Source organism: Haliotis cracherodii, unplaced genomic scaffold, assembly GCF_022045235.1.
Source record: "Haliotis cracherodii isolate W230 unplaced genomic scaffold, xgHalCrac1.p SCAF_9, whole genome shotgun sequence".
NCBI lineage: Eukaryota > Metazoa > Mollusca > Gastropoda > Lepetellida > Haliotidae > Haliotis > Haliotis cracherodii.
The window spans coordinates 53,946,087-53,965,394 of record NW_027266343.1 but is presented as its reverse complement, the minus strand read 5'-3'; the positions used below and the strand labels follow the sequence as shown (position 1 = coordinate 53,965,394).

The 19,308-nt window shown below is 41.3% G+C and overlaps 1 protein-coding gene across 2 annotated transcripts in view; it reads right to left on the bottom strand.

Annotated features, from left to right (window-relative positions):
- The window catches only part of LOC139452701 (cytosolic purine 5'-nucleotidase-like), a 215,393-nt gene that overhangs the window by 157,786 nt on the left and 38,299 nt on the right, over window positions 1-19,308 (bottom strand). For both annotated transcript variants that reach the window (XM_071234255.1, XM_071234256.1), the window contains exon 5: window positions 6,194-6,289. In XM_071234255.1, the coding sequence (XP_071090356.1) occupies window positions 6,194-6,289 (96 nt within the window). The remainder of the gene's footprint in view (window positions 1-6,193; window positions 6,290-19,308) is intronic.

Sequence of the window (19,308 nt, the reverse complement as noted above, 5' to 3'; positions counted from 1 at the left end):
AAAAATAAATTCGTTATAACAGTCAGTTTGTTAAAAGCATGTTCATCATAAACGTAGTTTAGTGTATTGCTTGAGAGACTTGCGCAAGTCTAATCAGCCTCCAATCTGCAACTACAACTGATCCTCCCCAATGCTATCTGACCAGATGCTCACGACAATCAGCCCAATAAAAAGGTAAAAGCTGGGTGGGTACCTACAACTGTACCTTGATAAGCCCTGGACATGTGCTCTCTTTGACGTCCTCGCTAATTGACTATCAACTACCTTGTTGAAAGGAGTGGGCACCATATATTAGAGCAGTGATAAATCATGAATCAAAGAAATCAGAGCTGCTCAGTGGATGATGTTGGCACTGCTGGATTAAACCTTGGTCAGGGCTAGATTAGCAGGTGCTTGTTTTGAGGTCAAGTAAGAGATCGGTGTAAACAGGTTGCTCATCGTTAATAGACTTGGCTTCATCACTTGGCTTCATCATTGGTCGAGTGAAGAGGCTGTGGTTTTATATGTCATATGAAGGCTTGAGATTTATTGGTTGCGACAAGGCTATGGTTTGATCACATCGCATGTCGGAAACACTCCCTCATCTCATTAAGATGCATGGTGTATGGTAAAATGTTTGAGGGAAATCTGTACATGGAAAACATTCATTACTGGATCCCTTATCAGGATCTGTCTTGTCTCATACATTAATTGCTACAATGACTTAAAAATATTACTGGAAAATGTATATTTGTTTTAATTTGTGTGTATGTATGAGAGAGAAGCGTTCGCTCATCACTCTGATGACCTTGGTTCGATTCCTGACATCGGTACAATGTGTGAAGCACATTTCTGGTGTTCCCCGCCATGATATTGCTGGAATATTGCTAAAAGCAGCGTAAACCCAAACTTACTCGCTCACTCACTTAAAGCAGAGCTGTTGTCATGTCATGTTTCTCAAAGAGTGCTCTTTGTAAAAATCTTAAATTCCCATCTTACCATACAGAGAATATAAGGAACCTGACACTTAATACTATTCATTCTCCAATACTGAAGTAATTTCAAATTCAGATCTATGTTCAGAACCTCTGTATACTAAGTTAACCTTGCTAAATGACGAAGCAATGGACGTGAATGGAATGTTCCAAAATGGCTGCCATGGTAGCCATATTAAGATTCACATCAGAATAATTTCATCACGATTCCATTGATTGAATAATCCATGCAAAGTTCCAGTTTCATTAATCCTGCAGTTTCAAATATGTCAAAAATCTGAAAATCTGACAGAGAAAGATTGATAACAGACACAAGGCCATAACATAAATCTAATCTACCACAGCAACACTACTATGAATGTTTTCACAACAAGGCGAGTTAAAGCACCATACCAGCTGCTTTTCATATCATTGAACAAATTCATTCGAAAAATCATCCTTGTCTAACGAAAGCTATTGAAAACAAAACAAACATCATTTCAAATTTCAGACTAAAAAAAATATTTAAAAAAAGTGAACTTAAATTTTTTCTCAAGTAACCAAATCCGAGAATGTATTTTTTCAATAAACATTAAAGGCATAATTTCAACAAAAACAAACGACAAGAAGCAGAGAAGCAGTGTTAGACTACAAATCTAACAAGGTTCCCGACATCCAGCTTCTTCAAGCTGCCTCTCTCCTAAGATTAACTGTAGTTGTCATGCCATCATATTTCTATTTTCGTTTTTTGTAAGACATTCTTGTATTACTACATGGTAAAGATTACACGAAGCAATGGTGAAATCAGGTGTAACAACACAAAAAGAAGACTCCCTGTAGGGGTGATCAGTGCCGTCTCCACATGTACCCCTCCCTCGGGCAATCATAGGCTACTTAGGCACAATCCTATGGAGATAGTGCTCCCGCTTTTTTTCAAAGATGACGATGATCATATTCATGTCAAAAAAGGTCTATCTCCTCTGGAAAAAACAAACAAAACGTCCAGATGCAAGACTCTCTTTATAATCACCTTGTGAACAATCAAAGGAAGGGTGGAGTCGTGTGATTTAGTGGGAATTATGGGTGAATTTATTTTGATATAAGACAGCAGTGTTTGAAGTACAAGAGCATTTGGGCAGCCTGGGAGGCACATGAAGAAACAGCACTTAGTCTCGAGGATACAGACCCTGAAACCAAAAATCTGAGACCCCCTCCCCAAAAGCAAGAATATGATACTTTGGCAAGTCTAGATTTCTTTTGTATCAGAGACATAATAGATGCTCTAGACTCCACAATTCTAAATATTAGAATAAAGTTTTAAAGTTTAACCAAGGATATAATTATGAAAAATATGATAACATGCAGTACACTACAATCATAACGAACCCAAATAAAAGGTATGTCAATCACTGGATTGTCTGATCCAGACTCGATTATTTACAGACCGCCGTCATATAGCTGGACAGGCAGACAGACAAATAGAAAAACAAAGTCCTTCTGGTGTTTCAGAAGAAACTGGACAAGCAAAACTCTTGACACACAAACCAGTGGCAGTACCTATCCTAGTAGTCTGGCATACATACCCTGATACAAATATATCCAATACAGCCAATGCAAGTCTGTAATGTTTGGCAAGTCTAGATTACTGCAGTATCAGTATCTGAAAATGAAGAAAGTCTCTGGGCTCCTTTTTATTATAATTTATAACTACAATTTAACAACTTTTTTTTTTCTGTAAAATATGTTCGTTTCCGAGACTACATGTTAGTCTAATATCCTAGCCTCTCCTTCAGACCCCACAGCATCTATTTAACAAAACAATCATCCCCATTCCATTCCGATTCTCGACCCTTTCTGTATCAGGCCTTAATCATTCATTCACAGCTCTGATATTAAAGAGACTTGAGGTGAGTGAGTGAGTGAGTGAGTGAGTGAGTGAGTGAGTGAGTGAGTGTGGTTTTGTCACTGTCAAATGTCTTGTGTGAGTGAGTGAGTAAAGTTATGTCATGGTGTGTTAGCTGTGGGGGGGAAGGCCAGAAGTGGCACTGGTTCCTCAAAGTGAGTGAGTGAGTATGGTTTTACGCCGCTTTTAGCAATATTCCAGCCATATCATGGCGGGGGGACACCAGAAATGGACTTCACACATTGTACCCATGTCGGGAATCAAACCCGGGTCTTCGGCGTGAAGAGCGAACGCTTCAACCACTAGGCTACCCGACCACCCCAAGAGACTTGAGGGTTCCTTGATACTGGAGGGTTCTGTTAATTATTTTGATTCAAGCTTATATCTAACATTCAGGGACTATATAGCAGCGTGTGTCTGTCCCTGACACATCTGTTGTCAATGAATGAGGATCCCCTGAGTGAGACCCCATCCGTCTGTATCACTCAGCACAACAGACCAGGGGGAAACTGTCAGGAACATAAGGGCTAAAAATTACTGAAGCAAAATTTGGGATGCACTCCAAAGATCTGTCAGAATCTCTTTACAACATACTAGGTGTCTACACAGAAGAGCTGTTCATTCAAGGCGTGAGATGTACACTTAACGTTTTCCCCGACTGATGGTGATTGTTAAATAGCCAAACAGTTATAAAGATTAAACAAAATCAGTTTGATCCCATTTGATTACGTGGAGATACACGTATCTCATCTGGAATAAGTAAAGTGAGCTTTAGTTATTTGCACCAAGGGGGTTGGTGTGTGAGTGAGTGAGTTGAGTTTAACGCCGCTTTTAACAGTATTTCAGTTATATCATGGCGTGTCAGCTTAATGTGGGAGAAAAGCCCAAAGTGATGCAGGTCTCAGACGTTTACCACTTTGGTGAAACCCACGAGCATGGGTATGGTGCTAACAAACCTAGAAACATAATCGGGGCGAACCAGGATTCGAACCCACAATCATAGGTTTCTGGCGTGCCCAAGGGACGCAACTCTGCACAGCAAATTGTGGCGCTTCAGATGACTGGGCCACCCGTGCCCCCTGGGAGTTAGAAGGGGTCCCTAGCAACCTATTCTAGATGTAAGAGGCCGTCAGAATCAGTGACCTGGTTGATTATTGCTTGTGTCTTTTCAGGTGAACAATTGACTTGCTTTTGCATGTGTTTGTGATGGGTGCATCAGTGTGGCAGGATATGTCACCTTTTTGTGAACACCTGGTAACATGACTATTTGATAGTGATTGATAAACACATGCTCATGATACAAACCGAATTGTACAATCGACTCTGCTTAATGCAGAGATTTCGATTCAATATGGAAAAGGTGTTGTTGCTTTTTTCACAGTATCCATCACTGGACTGTCTGGTCAGGCTCGATATTTTACAGGCCATTTTCATATAGTTAGAATAATGCTCTGCAGCATTAAACAAAACTAAACACAAACACAATTTTAATGTTTTAAACTGTTTGTTTTTTCAAACTTTCCAGGACGGACATCCATTGTAGTCCACTGTAACATCATAGTTGAACAGGCAGTGTTGCTTTCAAGGCCATGCACACAACATTTCCCCATCAGTGGGCTGATCGCTGTTACAGACCATGCCACATGGTACATAGGTTACTCACACTGATAGCAATACCTTCTATCACCGGGGCACCAAATCCTAATTCAGAAACCCGTTTTGTTATTAACTGACTGGCACTACTCTCCAACCTTCCTCAAGACTATTGTTCAAGGCTACTCAAACCAATTACCTGTTTCCAGTGTATTTTCAAAATTCAAAACATGTCAAAGACATTTAGCGTACCATTTTTCATGTCTTTTATTTCAAAATTTGTCAAACCAATTGGCCAAAATGAACCAAATAATTCAAGACCTCTGTAAATTACCTAGATATTTTTCAAGATTTTCAAGATACACATATCTACAAAATCAAGGTCTTTCAGAGACAAGATTCAGAATTCAAAGCCTGTTTTATCTTTCACTGATGAAAAGTGATCTCAGCAGTTGTGTGTGTTGTGAAGGCCATGTCCCTGGTGGTATTTCCAGTGGCCTACAAGATACTACTGCCTATCAAACCTGAAGAGGGCAGGCGAAGCTACCAGAAGATGACAGTCATACCTAAGTGTCCGTGTCATCAGCTGTGTTCTAAATGACACCAGAAGAAAGTAAGATGGATCAAAACCTAAGTGAAGGAATAACACGCTGTCAAGCATGACATGAAGCAACTGTTTCATGTGCTGGCAAATGTTTTTGTGACTACTGTGCCCCGCAAACACTCCATAGCAACTGTTGCACACTGTCATCTGATGCTTCTTGAGGGGATTTCTGAAGATTTATTTTTCCTGTGTATGCAAACAACACACTGCAGCATCCAAATGTAAAATGTAAATTAGCAGCCACCCCTTGGTTGGTAAAATGGAAGCCACTCACTCCTTGGTTGGTAAAATGGCAGCCACTCTTTGGTTGGTAAAATTGCAGCCACTCTTTGGTTGGCAAAATGGCAACCATTCTTTGGTTGTTAAAATTGCTGCCATTATATGGTTGGTAAAATTGCTGCCATTGTATGCTTGGTAAAATGGCTGCTACTATTTTGTAGATAAAATGGCTGCCACTACATGGTTGGTAAAACTGCTGCTACTATTTTGTTGATAAAATGGATGCAATTTTTTGGTTGGTAAAATGACTGCCACTATTTTGTAGAAAAAATGGCAGACACTCTTTGGTTGGTAAAATGGCAACAATTCTTTTGTTGGTAAAATTGCTGCCATTATATGGTTGGTAAAATTGCTGCCATTATATGGTTGGTAAAATGGCTGCTACTATTTTGTGGATAAAATGGCTGCCACTACATGGTTGGTAAAATTGCTGCCATTATATGGTTCGTAAAATGGCTGCTACTATTTTGTAGATAAAATGGCTGCCACTACAAGGTTGGTAAAACTGCTACTACTATTTTGTTGATAAAATGGATGCAACTTTTTGGTTGGTAAAATGACTGCCACTATTTTGTAGAAAAAATGGCAGACACTCTTTAGTTGGTAAAATGCCTGCCCTTATATGGTTGGTAAAATGGCTGCCAAAACAAGGTTGGTTGAAGAGTTAGATCCTAAGTTCTGGTCCTCTCACTGCGACAGTTGGTTCAACATTGATGCACCTTTCTCTGTGATAGTTCCATCACAAAGGTTTCAAAGAACATGACCTCAAAAAGACTTGGCTGTTTGACATGAGGAAGATGCATGTGTGGTGAAGCTCGCCACAATTCGTCTGACATAAACGAGATTAAACCAGGTACTCACCCTCGCAGGAACTGAAACCCTTGAACACAGACGAGGATGTTGCCAAAAGAATCGACTTTGAGCAGTGTTCCATACAGCGAATCAAACCATAGTCCCCTGAAAATAAAAGTGTACATTATTCATATATCGTCTAAGCGCGTTAACTCTGCAATGATTACTAGTCAACTTTAATCGTGGTTTTAGTCTGCTACAAGGCTAAATCCTCCCCACACTAAATAAGACAATGATGTATTTTACTAAATAAAGCAACATAATCATAAATCTCTGCTAAAAGCAGAGTCCGTTGTACGATTCCAACTATACATCATAAGCATGTGTTCATGGATCACTATAAATCAAAGTTTGTGAAAAAAACAATTATGATGATTATTCCTTGTTCGTTTATCCAGGGGGCGGTCGGGTAGCCTAGTGGTTAAAGCGTTCGCTCGTCACGCCGAAGACCCAGGTACGATTCCCGACATGGGTACAATGTGTGAAGCCCATTTCTGGTGTCCCCCGCCATGATATTGCTGGAATATTGCTAAAAGCGGCGTAAAACCATAGTCACTCACTCACTCACTCATTTATCCAGCCTCAAGGACACTCTTCACACTTGACACTGAGTGGAGCATGACATAAAGACATTGATACAAAAATGATATTCAGCTGGGTGACGTTGTACTAAACAACCTGAGCGCTATGACTGTTGTAAGTCTGTGCTAAGGTATGGGAGTTACGATCAGGTTGCTAAGGTCGCTTTGTACAACAGCACCCAGGTCCATATTGTTCATTGATACATTCTTGACACCTTGCAGGACGTCCCGAAAAAATGGTCGATACAATATCAGAACACAAGGAGCACGACGGCAAGCCCTCCCTTTCTGTCAGTTACTCACAGGTTAACACTTGCACTCATGTTGTATTTGTTTGTTTGGTGTTAAATGCTGCACTCAACAATATTCCAGATATATGGCAGTCTGTAAATAATCCAGTCTGGAACAGACAATCTAGTGATTGGTATCATGATATACGCAATTGGAATATGATGACATGATGACTTTAACAGGAAGTGACTAGAGTTATCTTAACCGGGTTGTTGTAAACAAAGATGGCACACTTTATCATTCCAGAAGTTTTGGGGACAGTTTCTAGAAGAAACAACAATAGAACAAGACAAAGTCAGATTCCCCCGCCGAATATTGCAAAAAGCAGCGTAGAGCCATACTCACTCACTCACTCACTCACTCACTTTGAGGAACCAGTGCCACTTCTGGCCTTCACCCCACAGCTAACACACCATGACATAACTATACACACTCACTCACACAAGACATTTGACAGTGACAAAATTCTGACTACTCATGAGAACACTGACATATCATTGGGTGCCATACTTTTTTTTTTTTTCCGTCTTATTTGACCCATTCCATTGCCTGTTTTGATTATAAACCTGAAACTGTTTCAACATGATTTATTGATTATTCATTGATCTTGAGTGGTTATTTACTGATTTAGTTCCATATGAATCTATGTATCTTCATGTTTCAATTTGGACTCAACTCATTCTCAATAAACATATGTTGTTAATAAAATATGTTAAAACTAGTTTAGTACTTATTATTTGACTTTAGCAAAAATGATATAATGATATGACATTCTTTAACTCACGCTGCGTCCCTCTTCTTCAACTAATTCTTTGCCTCGTAGTATGGTACACAAAATGTAGACGATTAAGTAATCTGATCCCAGATTCCCCCCATCATAATTCTTGGTTAGTCGGCGCCAATACACCAATAGTTATATGCCGTCATTTGATTCTGTAACACCAATTATTTTTATGTTTATGCTTCCATAAACCAAAATAAACATTTGGCAATTCTCACTAGCCGACTACTCTTTCCTGATTGGTTGATAATAGCGTGGGTGGGGCTTGTGTTGCTTTATTGCGCTGAACGATGTCACTGAATTTGTATCGTCTACAGTTGTTTGTTACTGATTAAATAAGCAGTCTGTGAAGTTATTATTGTTGACTTGTTTATGTATACGAATTGCCTTCAATATTTGTTTAGTGTTTATGGAGGTTTTACTTAACAATTGATGTGTATATCAGTGTAGGGAACATAAACGCACAAACAAATTGCTTGGTTAGCCAATCAAATGCCAAGGATTCGCTTGCATTTTATTTATTAAGAATTGACTAGAATATATCTTTGATGGTTGTATTTGCTTAAAATCAATCATATATTACTGAAGTACCGTTACAAGAGTCTTAATCCGACCGACTCACTCACTGAGGACAGGAGTCCTCCAGGCCTAATTGTGAATGCTTCACAGAGCGGCATGTATTCCAGTCGTATCTTATCACTGTAAGGGCCGACATATTACTCCTAATAAGCTAACCTGCAGACACCAGAGGGGGAGCACCGAGGTAGCTGATCTGTCCTGCAGTCTTATGTCAGTCTGTAATAAGCTATCATACGACTTGTATCAATATTGAGACTTTTCTTTACGCTACATACATATGCCTTGAGATTAACATGTTATCAAAACACTTGAAACATCTAAACAAACACTGAGGCTTCTCTTTGAAAAAGTATCAAATAACATCGTTGAAAACCATGGACTATGTAGCGATTTAGATAGTGGCCACACTCGGAGATACGTGGAAATTCTAGAAACATAGCATGATAGTGATGCGAGACAAGACAGCTTCCTTAGCAACATCTACAGCCACAACTACAGCTGCAACAACTACACAAGATGACAACTACGCCTACAACAACTGATCTCATCTACTACTACTACTACTACTACTATTACTACTACTACTACTACCACCACAAAAACTACTACCACAGCTACTACTACTTCCACTCTTACTGCTGCTATTTCTACTAAAACTACATCACCAGTGTTGCACCACACACTGAATGTTTAACTAAAGTTGTAAATACAAGGACCTGTTTCACACTTCAGTAAAATACCAAGACCATACCCACTGCTGCCACTACCACAACTACAACCACTACAACTACTATCACAGCTACTACTACTTCAGCTACTACCACAACAACTACAACCACAACAACTTCTACCACAGCTACTACTACCACAACAACTACTACTTCAGCTACTACTACCACAACTACACCCATAACAACTACAACCACAACAAGTACTACCACAGCTACTACTACCACAGCTTTTTCTACTTCAGCTACTACAACTTCTACTACTACCACAACAACTACTACCACAGCTACTACTACCACAGCTTCTACTACTTCCACAGCTACTACTACTTCAGCTACTACTACCTCAGCTACTACTACCACAGCTTCTACTACTTCAGGTACTACTACCACAACAACTACTACCACAGCTACTACTACCACAACTACTACTACCACAGCTTCTTCTACTTCATCTACTACTACTACTTCTACTACTACCACAACAACTACTACCACAGCTACTACTACTACCACAGCAACTACTACTTCAGCTACTACTACCACAGCTACTACTACCACAAAAACCACAACCACTACCACAACAACTACAACCACAACTACTACCACAGCTACTACTACCACAGCTACTACTACTTCAGCTACTACTACAGCTACTACTACCACAACAACTACTACCACAGCTACTACTACCACAACAACTACTACCACAGCCTCTACTACTTCAGCTACTACTACCACAGCTACTACTACCACAACAACTACTACCATAGCTACTACTACCACAACAACTACTACCACAGCTACAACTACCACAGCTACTACTACTTCAGCTGTAAATGCTATTGGTGCTGATCCTCAGACCTTCATGCTTGGAATCTTAAATGAATAATTATCCACAGTTTCCACTCAGCCATGTCACTGTCATTTTGTCCCTGCTGTTCCCCGATTCCCTAGCTTGTTTCCACGTCTGCTCCATGACTAATAATTCCTCTAATATCCTGTTTATAAGCACAAAGCCATAACAAGAACACTCCTTACGATAATTACCTTATTACAAATGTTTACGCACTTAATATTCACAACAAGCATCAACGAAAAGCTACCAAAATAATTGAGCAAGAACACGATTTATTTACACTGTTCTACAATCACCATGCACTTCACCCAATGACAAATGTCCTTCAGCCAATAAGTGATAAAGCTCTTATTGTAAATTGCAACCATTTTCATTGTCAATTATGACAGGACCACTGACATGCTGAGCTTTAATGGACCATATACTAGAGCTCTGGCATTATGTTTCTGTTATGATAAGTCAAAGAATAATAATCATTCTGTCGAAAGTATCTTGAATTACATACGGCCCTCTTAAGGATGTCAAGCATACTTCCTTGCTGGGGGCAGTTGTCCTGATGGCTGCACTGGATCTGAGCCAAATGCATACTCCCGAAGTCTCAATCAACGTCACTGCTCATTTGCAATCTTGAAAAATTCAATGTATCAGACATCTACTTAATCCAAATTATATTTTTATATAAATTTTGGCAATATTCTTCAAAGGAATGTCGAATTTAGGAACTCGGTCAAACCTCTTTCTGGTTTAGTGTATATGCGTGATGAAAACTGTTTCTTGAAAATAACTATTTTTATGAAATAGAAAATAGTTATAGCATTTAATATGTGTAATTCCAAAATGTTGAAAAAACAAGAAATGCTTTTCAAACATAAGGAAGATAATATATGGATGTCAACTTCTTCATTATGAGGAACACAACGTTTCGGAGTACATGCTTACTCCTTCACCTGATGAAAGCATAAGCACATACTCCGAAACGTTGTGTTCCTCATAATAAAGAAGTTGACATCCATATATTATCTTCCTTATGAGCATCACTTCTAAATGCCTTTCAAAGACCTTATCAAACATGACTCTTATTTTGTCCACAATTCAACCACAAATTTGGCTGTCATAATTTCAGACACAAGGCCTTTTTGGGGTTTCAAAAGCTCCCTATACAGTAGTATATTCCCCTTATCAAGCCTGCACCTCAATAAAGCCTACATATCGACATAGTTGTACAATGTAGAAGTATTTCCATACAATTCTCACAACTGCTCTTCCACATATTTCATTTTTCACATCCAACATCAAGCACAGACATCCAGCAGTCTACAAGGTAACAAACTCTACATATTTCCAAATGTTATCAAGATGCTCAGTGCTTTCTTATCCTGTTATTTTTTTCTCACAGATAAAGATTGTATCAATTAGCCTGATATTTCACAGTACCAGATGCCTGCTTCAAGTAATCATTTTATAGCCCATTAATTACACCCCTGCAATGGAGCTATACCATAATGCATCAGTGCTTGGAGAGAAAAACTATCCTCCTTGGCCAATAAATGAAACAAAAACTACAAAGAAATGTGGCCACTTGTGCAAGACAATTGTGCAGAGAAGCATTCGGTTTTAATGTGCACTTTCCAACACAATCGTCCAAATTCATTGGTCGACTTGCACTGGATCCACACAATCATTCCACTTCCTGTTTGCCTCGCATGAAAGCGAGGCTTAATCGTAAGAGGCGCGGTCTACTGACCCACACAGTATCATTTATCGCCTTTTCTTGCATGCTGGTATTCTCTTTCATTTGAAAGGCGACACCATTTGTGAAAAGATCTTTTCTAAATTTACGAGCATCACTCTGCAATCTTGTGTCCCTGCATTCTTCTGTTGTATAGAGCTTCGTAATTAGGACTTCTTTGTACATCAGCTTGCTTATTGAAAGTTTATTACTGTTTTCAAAAACGCTAATGTCTAAGGTGAAGATAGTAAAATGTAATTATCATCTGGTCACGATGTCTGCGCTTGAATATCTTCCGTATTCAACCATTAGATAAATGTGCACATTTAGGAAATGAGACTCTCTAAAAATCGGAAGCATAATTATTATAACTCATTAGAGATGGTCATACAGATGTTGCTTTGCAAATATGCCACAACCACAAAGAATTTGTACTAATCGTTGATGAAGAGGATAATGATGAAAGCATCTTTCAATATCAGTCTTCGTATCTTCATGAATGAATGCGATGTTTCAAAAGAAACATTCACGACTGAATTAAAGCAATTTGTCATATTTCTCATCCAAATCATATCCTAATACTTTATTATTGGGGTGAAATATTCTCCATTTTTAAAATGCCTTTTTCAACATATCCCTGAATCTAATCATTTTTATCAAAATGAAATAAGTGACAAAATTACACAAAAACATTCCTTTGATAAACTTCAATGAAGTGTGCACTGCCTGTGAACTTAACCAGCGTGGATTTCTTCAACACTGAGGATTTTAATAAGCCCTAAAATCAATGTTATGGAAGCCTGTCTTCCCATATAAATCAATTAAATAAATAATTACAGATTCAGTTTGTGTTTAACGAACATCATTACAGCATACAGAGGAGTTCAGTTTATAATGATGTAAGTCAGTTGGTGCAGGTCTCGGACCTAGAGACGGCCATGTTTGATCTTGTATCGTCTGTCTCACAAACACTAAACGCTGGAGCCACAAATCTAGTTTTTCGATTAATAATTTCCCGAATAGTTATGATTTTGTTAATTATATAGTTGGAATCTCTTTTAGCGGAGTTTTCTTGTGTATAGAAAGAGTTATCTTGCTTTTATCTATCTAAACATTAAACAAACAAAAATATTGCGTGGAATTTATATAACTGTTCTCAAGTACTGTTATAGAAACATGGTTGATATATCTATTTTGGTTGATTTCCATTTTTTATAGTTTTCTTACATATGTAGGGTGTGGGTGGGGGGTTAGCTTTGTGGTTAAAGTTTTCACTTGTCATGCCTAAGATCTGGGATTAATTCCAAAGTACAATACAGGAAAAGGGATTTCCTCTTTTTCAGTGCTCTGGGGATTCCTGGAGACACAAGTTCCCATGTCCCGTGCTTGTCAGAAGAGTGGACTAAGGAACATCATGTGGCCACACTTGGCTGACTGTGCCATGGAGTCCCTGGGCTGACTCTGTGTCATGGAGTCCCTGGGCTGACTCTGTGTCATGGAGTCCCTGGGCTGACTCTGTGTCATGAGGTCTCTGTGCTGACACTGTGTCATGGAGCCCTGGGCTGACTCTGTCTCATGGAGTCCCTGGGCTGACTCTGTGTCATGGAGTCCCTGGGCTGACTCTGTGTCATGGAGTCCCTGGGCTGACTCTGTGTCATGGAGTCCCTGGGCTGACTCTGTGTCATGGAGTCCCTGGGCTGACTGTGTGTCATGGAGTCCCTGGGCTGACTCTGTGTCATGGAGTCCCTGGACTGACTCTGTGTCATGAGGTCCCTGGACTGACTCTGTGTCATGGAGTCCCTGGGCTGACTCTGTGTCATGAGGTCCCTGGGCTGACTCTGTGTCATGGAGTCCCTGGGCTGACTCTGTGTCATGAGGTCCCTGGGCTGACTCTGTGTCATGGAGTCCCTGGGCTGACTCTGTGTCATGAGGTCCCTGGGCCGACTCTGTGTCATGGAGTCCCTGTGCCGACTGTGTCATGGAGTCCCTGGGCTGACCCTGTGTCATGAAGTCCCTGGGCTGACTCTGTGTCATGGAGTCCCTGGGCTGACCCTGTGTCATGGAGTCCCTGGGCTGACTCTGTGTCATGGAGTCCCTGGGCTGACCCTGTGTCATGGAGTCCCTGGGCTGACTCTGTGTCATGGAGTCCCTGGGCTGACCCTGTGTCATGGAGTCCCTGGGCTGACTCTGTGTCATGGAGTCCCTGGGCCGACCCTGTGTCATGGAGTCCCTGGGCTGACTCTGTGTCATGGAGTCCCTGGGCTGACTCTGTGTCATGAGGTCCCTGGGCTGACCCTGTGTCATGGAGTCCCTGGGCTGACTCTGTGTCATGAAGTCCCTGGGCTGACTCTGTGTCAAGAGGTCCCTGGACTGACTCTGTGTCATGAGGTCCCTGGACTGACTCTGTGTCATGAGGTCCCTGGGCTGACTCTGTGTCATGGAGCCCTGGGCTGACTCTGTGTCATGGAGTCCCTGGACTGACTCTATGTCATGAGGTCCCTGGGCTGACTCTGTGTCATGAAGTCCCTGTGCCGACTGTGTCATGGAGTCCCTGGGCTGACTCTGTGTCATGAGGTCCCTGGACTGACTCTGTGTCATGAAGTCCCTGTGCCGACTGTGTCATGGAGTCCCTGGGCTGACTCTGTGTCATGGAGTCCCTGGGCTGACTCTGTGTCATGAAGTCCCTGGGCTGACTCTGTGTCATGAGGTCCCTGGACTGACTCTGTGTCATGAGGTCCCTGGGCTGACTCTGTGTCATGAAGTCCCTGGGCCGACTCTGTGTCATGAGGTCCCTGGGCTGACTCTGTGTCATGAAGTCCCTGGGCCGACTCTGTGTCATGAAGTCCCTGGACTGACTCTGTGTCATGGAGTCCCTGGACTGACCCTGTGTCATGAAGTCCCTGGGCTGACTCTGTGTCATGAGGTCCCTGGACTGACTCTGTGTCATGGAATCCCTGGACTGACTCTGTGTCATGAGGTCCCTGGACTGACTCTGTGTCATGAAGTCCCTGTGCCGACTGTGTCATGGAGTCCCTGGGCTGACTCTGTGTCATGGAGTCCCTGGGCTGACTCTGTGTCATGAGGTCCCTGGGCTGACTCTGTGTCATGAGGTCCCTGGACTGACTCTGTGTCATGAGGTCCCTGGGCTTACTCTGTGTCATGAGGTCCCTGGGCTGACTCTGTGTCATGAAGTCCCTGGGCTGACTCTGTGTCATGGAGTCCCTGTGCCGACTGTGTCATGGAGTCCCTGGGCTGACTCTGTGTCATGAGGTCCCTGGGCTGACCCTGTGTCATGAAGTCCCTGGGCTGACCCTGTGTCATGAAGTCCCTGGGCTGACCCTGTGTCATGAGGTCCCTGGGCTGACCCTGTGTCATGAGGTCCCTGGGCTGACTCTGTGTCATGAGGTCCCTGGGCTGACCCTGTGTCATGAGGTCCCTGGACTGACTCTGTGTCATGAGGTCCCTGGACTGACTCTGTGTCATGAGGTCCCTGGGCTGACTCTGTGTCATGGAGTCCCTGTGCCGACTGTGTCATGGAGTCCCTGGGCTGACTCTGTGTCATGAGGTCCCTGGGCTGACCCTGTGTCATGAGGTCCCTGGACTGACTCTGTGTCATGAGGTCCCTGGACTGACTCTGTGTCATGAGGTCCCTGGGCTGACTCTGTGTCATGAGGTCCCTGGGCTGACTCTGTGTCATGAGGTCCCTGGGCTGACTCTGTGTCATGAGGTCCCTGGGCCGACTCTGTGTCATGGAGTCCCTGTGCTGACTGTGTCATGGAGTCCCTGGGCTGACTCTGTGTCATGAGGTCCCTGGGCTGACTCTGTGTTGGAGCCTGATGGCCACCACAATACAGTTGGAATAATGATAACTGCGCCGTTTACCATCATTCACAACTTAACAACATGGATGTGAGATATACCAGTTATACCCCACTTAATGTCTGAGAGTCTGGAGTGCCGATGATCTTGCTTTGATGCCCTGGAGTACAATGAGTACAATGAGTACAAGCATATTCTTGATGAAAGAAATGGAACAATACAAAACTCACTCACTCACTCACTCACCCACCCACCCACACTCTCACTCACTCACTCACTCACTCACAATTTTAATGCTCCTTCTATGCGCTTGTGCATGTATACACAAAATCATTAAAAAATATATTTTAGTTTCAACACACTTAATGAACTAAAAATAGGCTTTTTTGTGTTTCCGATATAAACATTTATCACCAAATGTGAAATGAATGCAGTCAACCCCATATCTGCCCAGCTACAACACCAAAAGAAGGAAAGACAATTCTTCCCTAACACATGGATGTGAGATAAACCATTTATACTCTAGTTTATATCTGGGAGCCTGGAGTGCAGTCTTGTGTATTTCTTATCAACAGCGGTGTGCGGTAAATGCAAGTGTGTACACTTCCGAAGCACAGCTGTGTACGCCAACAATTCAGTTTACACATCACTGAGCCAGGATCATGACATAGTCCTTGACACTCATTTAATATGTAAAGTAAAACTTCATTATTACTCAATGATGGGCAATGTATAGTATTACTCCAGAGCAATTCGCAGAAAATGTCCCCATCTGAAGAGTCTTATTTTGTAATATTACTGGCAGCAGGTCAGTTGGGTGTGGTCAGCAGTCATTCAGAGTACCTCACCACCTGATGCTGGGCAGCGTTTAAAATATACTCACCATCAAAAGAAACATGCATCGTAGAGGTGAGGTGAGGTGAGGTGAGGTGAGGTGTGGTGTGGTGAGGTGAAATGGGGTTTAACATCGCGTCCAAGATTATTGCACTTATAGCAACGTGCATACACGTGTATATGTGTGTGTGGCTGCTTGTACTAGTCCGGACTGATGCCGATTTATAGTGCTAGCACACTGAGATATCATGCCGCAGTTTAACATGAATACCCCACTCAGACACAGTATACTGACTCCGAGCCGAGTACCATCTTTTAGCGTATTTTGGTATGACGCAGTCGGGGAAGGAACCCCGGACCTTCCGCTCTTCCCGGCAGACGCTTTTCAATTAGACCACGGAGCCAGTCCATGTACCATGGAAACATATGGAGAAGTATGTATGTTAAGAAGAGATGTTTCCAATGTGTACCACTTGATGACAAAACTAACAATCAGCCAAGTGTTATAACAGAGTGCATCTTGAGTCATGGATCTATGACGTCACATGTGATGCGTTCATGAGCGTCCATTCCCACAACATACCAGTATGTTCATTTGTGCATCAAATCAATCCAATATCTCTTGAATATGAGTAACTCTTCCTATATTAACCAACATGTATGGTATTCACGTTTCCTTTGTCCGTGAGTGTATATATATACACACACACATATACAAGAAACAAATCTGGTGTCTGGCAAGCATAAGAGGAACGAGAGACTTCCTATTGTTCTTTCCCTCTCACAAATATATCATGCTAACATCAGAGAATAATCCATCTCGATAATCTGCCAAAACAGATTCAGTTGGGTGTAAAAGGCAAAACAGTGGTGAAATGTATACAAATGGATCACTGATAATCACTGATGACACCGGATGTTTGAGAAAAGGGTGAGCATGTCTTGTTCTGCTGGTGGCACTCACGCAATTTGAAGAAAAAGGTAGGTAAATATAAAACTTCAATGACAGATAATAACCAAACTCGATTACCTGATGAACCAGATTAAAATGATCATAAAAGACAAAAATAGCAGTGAAAATATCACATGAAAGTACCACCAGGCATTCGGGGGAAAGGTTACATGTCCACTCACACAATTTGCATAAACAAGTCTGTGAACACACCATCCTATCTATAATTTTATATGATTCTAAAAAATTCTAAATGTTATCAAGTTAAATAACTAAAATGGTCAAAACAGTTTGTCCTTGACCTTCAAAACCAACGTCTGTTGACTTAATCTTTTCCCATCATTCTATTTTCTGCTCTCCTCTAAAACCCTTCACTTCCTGGGGAATGAGAGTCTAGCCATATCACATCTCCCATCATGCTCCAGAAATGCTTCCATCTCTATTATCCCATGGCATCAATAAGTACTACGCTTTAATATCTACCACATGGACGACTTCATGGTTCCCGTGTACAACTGGCGCTAACTGCCAAATCCGAGGAGCTGGACATAATTTGTATTCTGCTAGGATGGTTTTAATCTTTAACTTTCAAATTTCAAATTTTATATGACATAAATCAATTTAATTTGACTAAGAACAGATGGACAAAGAAGGATATTGGCTTAATATTGATAACATGAACCAACAGTATATTATAGGTAATCTTGCAGATGATAAAATCCTGAATGAAAACATCATGTTCAGCTGATGTGAGACTAAACCGATTTTCATGGGTTTCCCATTTTTATGAACATATTAGGATGGATTAGCCAAATAAGAATATGGAAATTATTAATTGTCTATCTTAATATCTTTACTTTAGTTTGTGTAACGAAATGTTGGGCAAATGATATAGTACAGAGATCATCTTTCAAAGTTGCATTAAGCAGTAGCAAGTATTCACTTTTGTCAGCATTTCATTGTCTTTATTAGGTACAAATGTTTTGTTTCACGAGTTAATACCATCTTTCAACCATGAATATGCAAAGTTATATGCAAACTGAGCCTGTCTGTCTGTCTGTTGTCATTGTACTAGGCAATGCTTTTTTTGGTTGATGACAACCAAGTCAGAGAGTCTGACAACCCTATCCCGTTAGTCTCTTCTTACGACAAGCATAGTCGCCTTTTACGGCAAGCATGGGTTGCTGAAGACCTATTCTACCCCGGATCTTCACGGATGAGTGAGTGAGTGTGTGAGTGACAGTGAGTGAGTGAGTGAGTGAGTGAGTGAGGGTAAGTGACAGTGCATGAGAGTTCAATGCCGCTTTTAACAGCATTCCAGTTATATCACGGTGTATGAGCTTACTGTGGGAGGAAAGCCTGAAGTGATGCAGGTCTCCAAAATATACCACTTTGGTGAAAGACACCTTTTTTGTAAATTAATACATCATAAATAGTGCAGAAAGGCTAACTAGAATATTTTTGATTTCACTTGAAACACTGCTTAGTCGGATTTTGGCCTTGGTGTGTTGATCTATGAACACTAAAGCAAGATGCCCAATTTCTATAACCCAAACACTTGATGCGAAAACCGTAATACACATCCATTTGTCAATTTTCATATAATTCTTTAATATAATTCATCAAGGGAAGCCATAGTTGGACAGAAAGTCGCAAGCAGACGGTCAACATCATCACCAGTCTCACCCACCTCAGTCATGCCAAGGAAACTGTCTTAAATATGGAACATCTCCAAGCTTAACCCTTAATCATTACCATTAACCCAAGGAAGAAAAGCCCGGGCTTTCAAATTATGACGTACTGGTGCTGAACTGCTTCTTACGACAAACATAATGAGTTCCTGGTCTTACAACTGGCTACACATCATTAAACAATTAAGTATTGGCATATTCCTTACGCCTCTTCCTCTTAAAGAAGCCTCATCTCTATCAATCTGGCTGGGGCTGCTTCATTAACTTTGCATATCTGTCC